This window comes from Fringilla coelebs (assembly GCF_963513975.1).
Source record: "Fringilla coelebs genome assembly, chromosome: 5".
NCBI classification, from domain to species: domain Eukaryota; kingdom Metazoa; phylum Chordata; class Aves; order Passeriformes; family Fringillidae; genus Fringilla; species Fringilla coelebs.
This window is the reverse complement of record NC_140033.1, coordinates 19,766,184-19,778,440: the sequence shown is the minus strand read 5'-3', so window position 1 is coordinate 19,778,440 and position 12,257 is coordinate 19,766,184. Positions and strand designations below refer to the sequence as shown.

At 36.0% G+C, this 12,257-nt stretch overlaps 1 protein-coding gene across 1 annotated transcript in view; it reads right to left on the bottom strand.

Moving 5' to 3' along the window:
• The window catches only part of MOV10L1 (Mov10 like RNA helicase 1), a gene marked incomplete at both ends in the record, with an annotated part of 47,795 nt that overhangs the window by 18,983 nt on the left and 16,555 nt on the right, over nucleotides 1-12,257 (bottom strand). The window contains 11 exons of the mRNA XM_084205429.1: nucleotides 417-554; nucleotides 1,261-1,368; nucleotides 3,025-3,174; nucleotides 5,533-5,697; nucleotides 6,095-6,194; nucleotides 6,998-7,119; nucleotides 7,861-8,007; nucleotides 8,523-8,701; nucleotides 9,805-9,876; nucleotides 10,981-11,091; nucleotides 11,641-11,699. Of these exons, the coding sequence (XP_084061555.1) occupies nucleotides 417-554; nucleotides 1,261-1,368; nucleotides 3,025-3,174; nucleotides 5,533-5,697; nucleotides 6,095-6,194; nucleotides 6,998-7,119; nucleotides 7,861-8,007; nucleotides 8,523-8,701; nucleotides 9,805-9,876; nucleotides 10,981-11,091; nucleotides 11,641-11,699 (1,351 nt within the window). The remainder of the gene's footprint in view (nucleotides 1-416; nucleotides 555-1,260; nucleotides 1,369-3,024; nucleotides 3,175-5,532; nucleotides 5,698-6,094; nucleotides 6,195-6,997; nucleotides 7,120-7,860; nucleotides 8,008-8,522; nucleotides 8,702-9,804; nucleotides 9,877-10,980; nucleotides 11,092-11,640; nucleotides 11,700-12,257) is intronic.

Here is a 12,257-nt window from a genome sequence, read left to right as displayed (position 1 = left end):
AGGACCATGCATGAGTCCAAAAGGAGTCCTCTTCCCTGGCATTCGTTGCATTAATTGGGAACAATCACTTCTGCCACCCTCCATTTGAAGTGAGTGAGGTTATTCAGAACATGCTTACTGGACTTGCATAATGCTGGAGAACTTCAGAGGATGTCAGAGCCTCCATGCCGGAGACAAAAAGGAGCTAGGAGTCTGTATGCACAGAGCACAATTTCCTCCCTTGCGCTTGGAAATCTACTGCGTGTGTGTCTGTTCGTATGGAACCCATGGAGATCAGATATTCCCAAACGCAGACTGAGGACAACGTACAAGTTCCTAACATGTTTTGATGCTTCTTCACATCAAAGAACCACAAAATTATTCAAATGCTGTGGCAAATAACATGTGCAATTCAAAGATATAAACTCAAAACTTACTTTCACAAGAACGTGAGGATTTCCCACGACAATCAGCAAAGCTTTTGCTCTAGTAATTGCTACGTTAAATCTCTTTGGGTTACAGAGAAAGCCCAAAGAGTGTTTCTCATCATCAATTACGACTTTCTGAGATCGCACCTAAAATTAATTAAGCATAGTTTTAGAAATAAAATGATGAGAACACAACATACCACAGTGTAACCTTAACATAATATTTCCTTACTGCAAAAATATTTTCAGTTGAATGACAATTCACAATGAGTCTTTCAGTATTTCAGCCTTCTTCAGTAGCCTCATCAGTGTGCTTTGTTTTAGCATAGGAAAACCAGCTAAAGTAGTGTGCTAAAACCATGACTCATTATTTTTTTATCCATATTTAATCCATATTTGAACCTATCTTTAAAAAAAGAAAATTTTCATAACCTAAATAATGAGTCCTTATAAATAAGAGTGCAGTATGTACCTAGAACTACTTTAAGGGAGTTCTAATAGTGGATTGAAAAGCTATGGTATGACGTTGAACATCATACCACTTGTGAAAGTAAGCACAGTACCACTGCCCTCAGGAAGAAAAAAAAAAAAGTGAGAAAATCATGGACTCTTCCTCCAAGCTGCAAATGTGAAGTTTTAATAATTTAATCAGAAAGCAACAGATTTTTAATAATCCATATTTTAAAGAGAAGAGTAATTCTACAAGCATGCACTTAATAAGTTCTGCTTTCAAATCCTGTGATAGACGGACAAAAATATAGTTTCTAAATTTTTTAAAGGCCTATATAAAAAATGAAACACAGAGAATTAGATACATAAAAATTCTCAATAGTATCACAGTAAATTTACGCACTGTTGATAAGATGATAACCATGTACTCCTGCCCTTGAAACTCTTCAACTGTGCCAACCTTTATGTCTTCCAAATCAATACTTCTGAGAAGAAATCTAATTTTTTCCACCTATCAAAAAAAAAAAAAAAAAAAGTGGTTGAGGGAATTTAGTGTTACATTTGAGAATGGACTGCTTTAAAACCAAAACTGTATCACAAATAAATGTATGTGTTTTAGCATAGCAATGTCAAAAGGAATGACTACACCAAGCTTAGCCATCATTCACTAGTAAGACTGTCAAATAAAACAGTAACTTTTCCTACAAGAAAGTATCACAGCTAATACACAACTTAGAAGGTGAAGGAGTACTCTCTACCATAAATTGAACAGAAGGCAAGAGATTTTTAGTAGTCCAGATTTTAAAGATAAGAATAACTCAGATCCTTAAACCCTCTTTTTCCAACATGCATCATATCCAAAACCATGCATACGACAGATTCGGCAGGGCAAGCAGTTTCCCTTAGCCCTTCAAGAAGACTACAAAGATTTCACCTTTGCTTGCCAGGTGCATCATGCAGAGTGAAAGGCAAAAGTGAGATATGGTTTTAAGTACCCACCAAAAGAGAAAGAGAACAAGGAGTCTCAGGGACTGGAATCCTGGTACATATGGGATTACTGTACTGCCATCTGCTATAAGTTGTTCAGAGATTATAACTGAAGTGCTCCAAAAGATTTAAGAAATCCTGCCTGACTAAGCTGAAGATTACAGTCAAAGACTACTTTCTAATCAGTGTTCCTCCAATACGAAGTGACTTTTTTAATGTGGACATTACTATCATATGCCTTGTATTATAGGCAGATGAAGGACAACATCACATTAAATCATTTGAAATCACTGTTTATGGAGTGCAAGAAATTCAGTCACATCAACAGTATGAATACATATTTGAAAAAGCAAATAATAAGTGTAAACACAGGCAGGTGCACGCACCTGACCAGTTGGATCGATAAAAGCAAAGCTTTAATTTGCAAGTGAGATTTCTTCACAAGGGCTTGGTCTTTTTCATACACCACAGTGTTTTGCCCAAGCCACATGTGCAAGGTTATGAATACTGAGATGTGAAAACCAAGAAGAATTACGTGCATTGTCCAAAATCTCCTCTGCAAGTGAAAGGGGATTAAGTTTATCTTTAAAATGAAAGTAAACATCACATACTTAACACACTTGGATATAAATACATTTAAAAATAAAGCACAGCATTTGAAGTTCATGTTCAGCATTCTCTAGAGGTTTAAACAGAATTACAAACTTCAAGTCTACCTATAGGACAGCTAAGAAGTCACAGTAAATTGTTTCCTCTAGTCTCCTCAAGACCACAACAAGGTGTCATGCCATCTACTTCATAATAATTCCCTTTTGTTCCAGTCTTCAGTGCAGAGAGTGACAGAAGCAGATTGCTGTTCCAGCTGTTGGATAATGAATTCTTGATTTGCACTCATTACTTCCAACAACTGAAAAATCTGCTTCTGTTTCCAAATTGGTCTCTTTAATTGCTTGATTTTTAAAACTGAAAAACCAGTAGAATGCCACTATTGCTGTCATTATTTTAGACTTCACCGGCAGCACTGCAATGATTGATAATACACTGTGTATCAGGATACACCACAGTGAAATTTTAAGATACACCCCCCTGCTTTAACAAACCACGGCCATCATATAAACACATGAGATGAAATACAGCAACTTTGAGGCTCTGAAGACATCAGACCTGTTAAACATTATACCTGTTTACGGTATGGTGCAATCACTCCAATATCTGTCACTGGTACTGCAGAGTATTCACTTCTAGCCAGTTGGCAACAGTACATCATTACTTGAACTGCTTCAGCTGGATTAAACCATGAAGGACTGCGACCTTCACGTGTTTCACTGCCCTGTATTGGGGGAAAGGAAATGAGATCATGGAGATCAGGTGCAGAAATGACTATGTACTTATTAACACTTTATTCTTATACCTCCTGAATGCAAAAAAAGTGATGTAATATTATATATAATTTCTCTTCTTCTCTATATTTTATATATATTTTTTATACATTTATAAATATAAGTGATATAACAAAAGTATTTTAAGTATGCAGCAAAGGAGTTGTATCTCAACTCTGAATAACATATGTTAATAAGCTGGCATCTTGCTTTTTTCAAGGCGGAGGAGTTCTAAACCAAGCCTCTCCAAGCAGCAGATATCACCACTTCTTACTAACTCCTTGGATTAAAAAAGTAAAGAAATTTTAATTAGATTAAAGAAATTTTTTTTCCCCCAAGGTACTACTTTTTCCTCTACCAAGTTAAGCTCTAATGATTCTTTAGTTTTAGAGGCTTGTATCCATCTGAATGTAGGAAACTCTTCATCAAAAGCAATCTAGAGCAGCTACTAGTAACTCCAGCCTGGTCATCTGCTATGAATTTAAACTTCTATGAAAATGTCTCCACAGTGCACTTCAAGAGGCAACTGTTCAAGTTCCTAGCAAATATTTGACTTCAGTATTTGTTTTTAAAACCAGATGGTCAGGAAGTCCCATTACCTGTGACAGGCATATTAAGCTTTCTTCATATGCTTGCTAGAATTTATTTGAAAGAAATCAGCAAGCTGCTAACAAGCCTATGCAGTTAGTTCACTGTATGAACATTTTACATACCCTTATTCCATGAAAAATTAATGGAAATCCCTTCCTGGGCAATTTCTCCCAATTCAAGAAAGAAGTCACTACTGAGGTATCTGCACAAACTTCTAGCTCCTTATGATAAAACAATTTAGATGGCAAAGCAAGCAACGCAGAATGAGACCTGTAGTTCTTTGTGAGTTTAGTGATCTGCAAAGACAAAATCCAAAATCTGTTACTGAAACAGGTAATTGTTCATCAGACTTCTCAGAACACAGCTACTACCTTACCATCTCGTAGCATTTAGCATTTCTAAGGCTGCCAAAGAACTGCATTCAAGGCTAAAACTGCAGTTGTGGTCTTCTGTAAGTAAGAAGTACACCAAAGCAGTTTTTTGAAGGACCATCTGCTTCCCCTCCAAAGGAGAAACAGAGAATTGAATGTACATGGTAGACGAATGGGTCATTCTCCAGTTTCTTGAAACATTTCATGTATAGACACATTCTCCTTTTTTTAAGAGCCAGATTATTTCCATTGAGTTTCAATGGATGAAATGTCTTCTTTTGAAGAAGTCTTGGCAAGCAAATGGGAAGCATCAGAACAGCTGACAGTAGCTGGCCTTAAAATATCTAAAATGTATTTGTCTTTAAATGAAAGAATAATCTTAAGGAAGCATTCCAGAAAGTAATAACCAGCTCAAAAAAAACCAGTCCTGTAAAAGGGATGACATAGGATATTCCAGTCAAGACCTATCCTTAAAGCCCTCCCATTTCCCAATCTCTCACTATGCCAATTCTCTTTAAGCACTGTGTAAGGAACACAATGACCAGAGCTTGCACTAAGCGATTTTAGGAGGAAGTGTCACAGGTTTTTCAGCAGGCTGAACTTGATCTAAAGCCCAGGTCCAAATACCCTCACTTTCACCCTTAAATATGCCATCAGATTAGATTTCCTCCCTTCTTTACTTCCATGGTCATCTAGTCACCTTTTGCTCTCAGTTTAGTCTTCTGAAGTATGTTACCATGAAAATAGGAAGGCATCTTAGGTAGCTTACCATCAGCCCTATGTTTCGGATTCAGCTCAAACATCTGTACATGTTTAAATACTATGCTACCTCTGCCACTTAACATAGATTTTAGGTACTTGCCCATACAGGAATCTGGGGAAGCTATCCTTCAAAGCAAGACACAATGCAGAAATAAGAACAATTTCTCTTCTTCCCTTTGTGAAACCTGATGTTTGATTAATCTTAAATTAATCTTCAAAGAAGAGACTCTGTCTTTTTATGTTAAAAGCAGATATTGTACTTTTTCATCTGTGGAAAATGACGTTATGGTAAACCTGGACTATGAAGATGAAAGGGAATTTTAAGCTATTATTTACAACTGTGCTTTGTGCACCATATTTGACTCATGATACTTAAGAATAGAGGATCCCTTCAAAGAAAAGTTTTAACATGCTGGAGGACTCAGCATCTTTACTATTCAGACTACATATGCCAGCTAATCAAGCATTTCTACAGAATTCATGCTCAAGCTAGACTTATTAAACATCAAGGAGCAAAATGGTGGTAAGAAACTAGAACTTCTTTTTTGATTGAGCTGAAAAAGGCTGATGGAAAGTTTAACTCACCAACAAAGGATTGTATGCTCCACAGGCACCAAAAGCATCCTCATCTCTCAGGTATAGCTCTCTTGATGACAGTCTTTCTAGCAAGGACATACTTAATCCAAAAGACTGTGCAAGTTTAGATTTTATTACTGGCCCTAACTGCTTCGGATCTCCAACGAGAATTATCTGTATACGAAATTTAAGAACATCCATTTTAGATTAAAACAATTGTTACTGAAACTTCATTTTATAATGACACACATGTTTCAGAATTCAGAGATCAATTCATATAAAGTATTCTGCTTCCCTTCAAACATTTGTTTGCAGAGGACAGAAGTACGTTGTTGTCTTAAACAAAACACATCTTTTATTTTGATATCTCCCACACAGACCCAGTCTTCCCAACACAGACTTGTGCTAGATGTAAAGAAACTTAAGCGTTGAGAATTGATATAATGCATGAATAATCTCTATTAAAAAACTCATTACCAGAAAATGGCTACTTGCACTCTACATAATCCACAAAATATGAAAATAATAAACAAACTTTTTCCCTTTCAGTAAATGATGTTAATAGAACTACCTGTCCATCAGCTTCTGAAATCAATCCAATAGGAATGAGACTCTCCGGTTCACTTGCTTGACCTGCCTCATCCAGAATCACATGAGTGAAATGTCCAAGCCTATAATTAAGTAACATTAACCTGAAACAGGGCTGTTTTCAAATTAGTTCATTCTGCCACCCTGTGGTTGACCTCAGCAATTGTGTTTAACATCCTTGTCAAGTGTGCCAGGCAACCCCAAAGACACAGAACAAAGCTGGCTCTTTCCAGAAGGAAATATAGAAAAAACAACCCCCCAACTTTCATTCTTCATCTTTGATTTCACTTACACAGTCTGATACACACAAACTTTATTAAAGCATTGTAGCAATGTTAAGATACTTAGAAAAGCTTCCCTTATTCTCAGTTTCCTTAAGATATTCAATTAAACAATGCACTTGGTGTAGCAAAGACAATCCCCAAGCTTTGTTTCTGCCAAACAACTCGAGATAGTGAGGCTTCAGACTGTGCTTTTCCGAAGTTAAAATCCAAATCAGAGACAACTTTGGTTAAAAGAACTTGATATGATAGTTGTTTACAGTTAGTAAAGGTGACTGGATAAAAACCAAATACATTTTTAATTTTTGTGCGGCAATCATTTTGAGCCAAAGTGATTGTCAAGAGGAATGTAATTCCCACTGGTGGCAAAGGAGACATTATTGTTTCAAAAATTTTAAGCATTTCTCAAGATGATTCTTAAATTTACCACGGGGAAGATTTCTGCTTAAACATTACTAAAACCAAGTGCTTTGCTCTCTTACACAATACAGGTTCATGCAATAAACTATTAAAACAGCCCAAGTTACAGATCAGTCTGTAAAAGCTCTGGGGTTTGTGTCATCCAGCCACTTCCCATTGTGATACTCCTATCTATGGTAGTGTACCGTGTATCTGTTTGATAAAACAATCCTGCACTACTGCATGTTGTAATTACAATCCTGGACCACAATGCCTTCTGAATATCATCACCATCTTTGCAGTAAGGTTTCACCATGTCATCAATCTGCTGCAGAGACAAAAAGGTAAAACAACTTGCCAGCCTAAAACAGAACTTTAACATTTGAATAGAAAAGCTCTCTGAAAACTATTTTAAAAGCTGAGCAAAACACACAGACTAACACACATTCATACACCAAAATGAATTAATTAATTGGCCTATGCAAAATGGTACATATGCAAGACATCTCTGCTTTATTGTAAGGATCAAAAGGGAACATTTGGCTATTTTATATACTCATCTATACACACACACATATATGTACATATATGCATACAAACACACACACATATATATACACAAATGTATATCTGTATATATAGGCACTTACATGTAAATACATATACATATGTATAAACATATACGTATATATTAAAGGAATCCATAAGGTGGGTGTCCTGCATAGAGATGACAATCCTACTTGCTTACTTTCTGTGTAAACAGTCTTAACCTGGACTGATAACAAAAAAAATCTAAACGAAATCAAAAATCCCCACCAATGCCTATTTGCTGTTTGTAGAGTTATGCACAGCAAAAAAAAGGTGAAGATCCTATGCTCATACAATCAAATTAAGCATTATGATCAACTTTCCAGTTAACCTTCTGGAAAAGCTGAAGCAATATAATACTCTGGAAGCAAAGCAAACCTAAGCAGCCTCATAACCACTGAGAGTTAAAATACTAAATCAGGATTTTAAAGTAAAAATATTAAAATGGAAATCTTAAGTGGCAGGTATCTGTAATAATTACCTCTGCTGACCTGAAGGCAGCATTAACTCGAACCATAGTTCCTGGTTTTAAGAGACTGCTTTGATGCAGCCGCAAGCAAATCAGATCTGTTGCAGCATTTGATGGTGCACATACCAAAATCCGACTGTCTGGCAGAGTAAAGTGTATCTACATTAAAGAAGACAGATATTAAAAAAATAAAAAAGGTTATTTAAGAAGCAGCAGTAGTGCAAACATTCCCCTTTTATTTCACCAAATACAGAACCCAGAAGAGTTTTGCACATGTGTGATTTCCACTCATTCTTTTGCAGTTACGTAACACTCCTGCCAACAGTCATGACTAAGTAGTCTCAAACTGAGTGTATCCATAACATAACTAATAAATGAGTATCATATTAATGTATACCTGTGCTTCATGAATACATTATGCACTACTAGAATCACAAGGCAGACACTGTTCAATGAAGTTTTAAAGACAAAAAGGCCTGAAAATAAACCATTCATAATTCTGTTAAATCCATATGAAGATGGATTTTCCTCCTTTTATGGAGCTGAGGAAAATAATTTTAAAAGAGTATTTTGAAAACTCCTTTGGAAAAAAATTATGATGGCACTTGCAGAAATACTATAAACATTCCAACATGGAAAAGACTAGAGACGACTGATTTGTTATTTACTACTACCTGTAAAATAGCTTCAATTACTGTTACTGTTTTTCCAGTTCCTGGTGGTCCAAAGAGAAGATAAGGTGTTGGGCGACATTCACCACTCAGTATCCTTTTCACTGCCAGTTTCTGTTGCACATTCAGCATAGGATTGAAAAATTCACCATCTCTCTGTTTAAGTGCCATAGTTTCACCAACTATAATCAAGACAAGCATATCTCAGAACCCCACATATATTTTTAACGTATGTAGATTAATGCAATTCCAATTCACAATATACTTCTGCACATTTTTTGTTTTCCTTTTGTGGTAACAACCAATGAATTTCTTTAAAATTCCATTTTCACTGAATACCAAGTAGAAATTAAGCCATTAATATTTCCAAAGTGTACTGGCTCTTTATTGAAAGGCAGAAAAGGAGCATGATTACATAACCAAACAATCAATAAAAACTCTATTCAGTAATTTTAGAATCAAGTTCACTTTCTTGTCCTAGAACAGCAAAACCTGAGAACTTCCAGTAACTGGCACTTTGGGAATGGTACCAGTACTACATAACCAGCCTTCTGCTACAAATGCAAGAATTTTTTTTTTTGTTAATCCTGTCTGAATTAGTTTAGCTTTAGCTTTCCACAGTAGAATCTTATTAACCTTTGGACAGAAATGCAGTCTAGGTAATTTCTCAGTAATTCTTTAGCATACTTTTGATAAAAAATGACACGATCACGCTCCTCTTAGGCATTTCGCTACACTGATATTTAAAGTCATACTTTCAAAAAAAAAAGCATAGGAATAATCTGGGATACTTGAAAAAGTTTTAGCATCTTTAGCAAAGCCTTCCCAAAGATGAGAGACAGCATCCCAATAACAAATTGAAAACTCTGAATATGATCAAAAAGTTTTGAGTAAATGACCGGGAAATAACTATTTATTCATTACAAAATAAATCATCAGATGCTTGCTTCCCCTTCCCCCAAAGTAAAGTGTTCAAACCCAGCCTGGATGAAATCTGGGCAACCTGGTCTAGTGGAAGGTGTTCCTGGCCATTGCAGAGGGGTTGGAACTAGATGATTTTTAAGGTCCTTTCCAACCCAAATCATTCTAGATTCTGCAAATTATAGATGTTTAAGTAATGCACCAAAAGCCTCCATAGAAACTTCCTGCTAGTATTTCTAGAATTTGTCTTTAAGGCAGAGCACAAGGACATCTTAAAGCTATCTTACTTAGCTCTGATTTACTGATATGATACTTATTATTAAAGCCCAGAAAATATACCAAGTTGGCTTGTTTGCAGAGTTACTCTCATCACCTCTGTTGTGTTCATCTCCCTTGATGTCATACCTTTTGTCTGCTTGTTCTGCTTTTTTTTGACCTGAAAAGAGAAGGTGAAGATAAATGCATTTATAACTTTAAGAAGACAGGCAACTATCTTCCCTGATACTTTTGAAGTTGCTAAGCTTTAATTTTTTTCCCATTAACTAGAGTATCAACCATTAAGACAGAAAGGTAAGAGTAGTAGGAGAAGGTGCCAGGAATTTCCATGTTAAGTTTAAGATTTCTAATACTTTGGCTCTGTTAACATTAGACATTTATTTCACAAATACTCTGCAGGCTCAGATGAGGATTTTGAAGCCATGATTACATAACTTGTTTGCTTCCACAAAAGCAAATAGTCAAATTCCAGACCACTTTGAAAGATAGATATATCTTCCTCGGTGGACATGTCCCTTCAGATTGCAGCACAGGAGAAAACTGCTTGTAGGGAATGTGGTGTTGGCAAGGCTCTGTACCTCATGCCTCAATCATCTTAAAAATACTGATTCCAAACCAGATTGCTTGATTACTCCTTGTTGTAAAGCACAAACTCCAGGTGAAATAATTAGGGAATTAGGAAGAAATCTTGAATGTAAAGGTGGTGAAGCACAGGTTATGTAGACACTGTGAAAACTCTTAGACAAAGAAAGAAATGCTGCCACACGCCCCCAAGCTGACTTGATTTAGTGTTGGTGACAGTCTTGCTTCAAAAAGGAAAGAGAATTAGGCAGCCTCCAAAAGTCCTTTCTACATTTTATTAATATATCATAAGTGGCAGTTAAGCCTGGGTAAATCTACTCAGAACAGGATGATTATCTTCTCCTACAAAATTATTTCCTGCCACATTGACTGGACTTACATATCTACTCAACAATAGCTATGAAAATTAGTCTAAGGCAAATCTGACAATTTCCATCACAATCATGCACTTTTTTAACATGCACTTTCCGTTTTGTAAGCTTTATAGTATCAGCTGTCATAAAATCTCCCATCTCCAGGTAGCAAACAAAAAGTTCTGTCATTAGAATGCAGCAGAATACAACTTTGATTCTTTGATACTCCATTATACAATTCCCTTCTGGCAATAGCTGTACACTAAGTTTCTGGTACCAATCTAAATGAAGGAACATTTTAAAGAACACTTACAGAATAGTTACCTTACTTTCCTGCTGTGAAGGTTGTTTAGGACCATCATCAACAGCACAATACTCTGTAGTATTCTGGGTCTTGATAGCTTGTGGTGATTGCAACACAAGCCTTTCTGGAAACAACACTAAATTTGGCAGAGAAAAAGAAAGTAGAGAAATTTCAAACAAACACTTTGCATGTTTCACTGATTAATTTTACTGTTGATACATCAGCTTAGTCTGAGCCGCCAAAACTGGTTTATCAGAACTAAGGTGGTAATATGTGAAGTTCACATGCATTGTTCAACTCATGGAACAGGAAATCAGTGGTTTTCAATAAATTCTGAGGCAACACAAAGCATGGCCATTTCACTGGCTATTATTATAGCAGTATGCATGATTCTTGTTGGCTCTAACAGTTACTTGTTGGCTCTAACAGTTCACAAAGCTTGCTTCCTCTCCTGTCTGTGATGGCCAACAGATGAAATAATTTTGACAAAACCTTCTATACTTCAGCATTGTTTTTTCTTCTTAAAAACCAAACCAAACCAAAAAGCCCCTAAGGCATGGAAAACTCCCATAAGAACAAATTACAATGCATTCTTCCAGTATGCCCTGATGTGAAAGCAATAAAACCCACTAGACTCCTCACAAAGAAACTCCTCTAAACAGCTTAATAATCAAATGAAATGTACCTTTTTCACCCAGGTACACAGCTTGCTGAATGGCCAACTGGCATCGCCTGCTGGGAATACTGGAACCAGAATACAGATGTGTAATTAATGTAAAAGCTTACATTTACAAATACTATGACAGCACACTCCTATAAGTTACCTGGTATTTTTTAGTGTGTATCAAAAAAAAGTCATATAAAATGTGTATTTTTAAAAAAAAGAATCTATTGAGCAATATGCTGCAGAAGTATAAACAGCTTAGCTATGAGTAATATTCACACACATAGTCTCTAGCTTTTCAGTGATACAAAGATGGCCTGGTGTTCAACACATTCAAGGAACTTCTTTGCAAAGCTGAATTTACAGAGAAGATTATGTAACTCCAAACAGGTAACAACATCCCATGAATAAAACAAAAGTATAAAAGAATGGGAGGTTATCACCTGCTATTTTTACTTCCTGCATAGATTTGCAGCCATATTAGTACATTTAAAAAAAACAAAAAACAAACCCAAAAAACTAAAAAAAAAAAACCCAAACCCAAACACTCCACCTCACTCCTCCCCATTTCACTGTCTGACATCAGTGTGGCTATCTAGAAATGATTAAGATAGCAACTCTTTGAACGCTTTACAGTT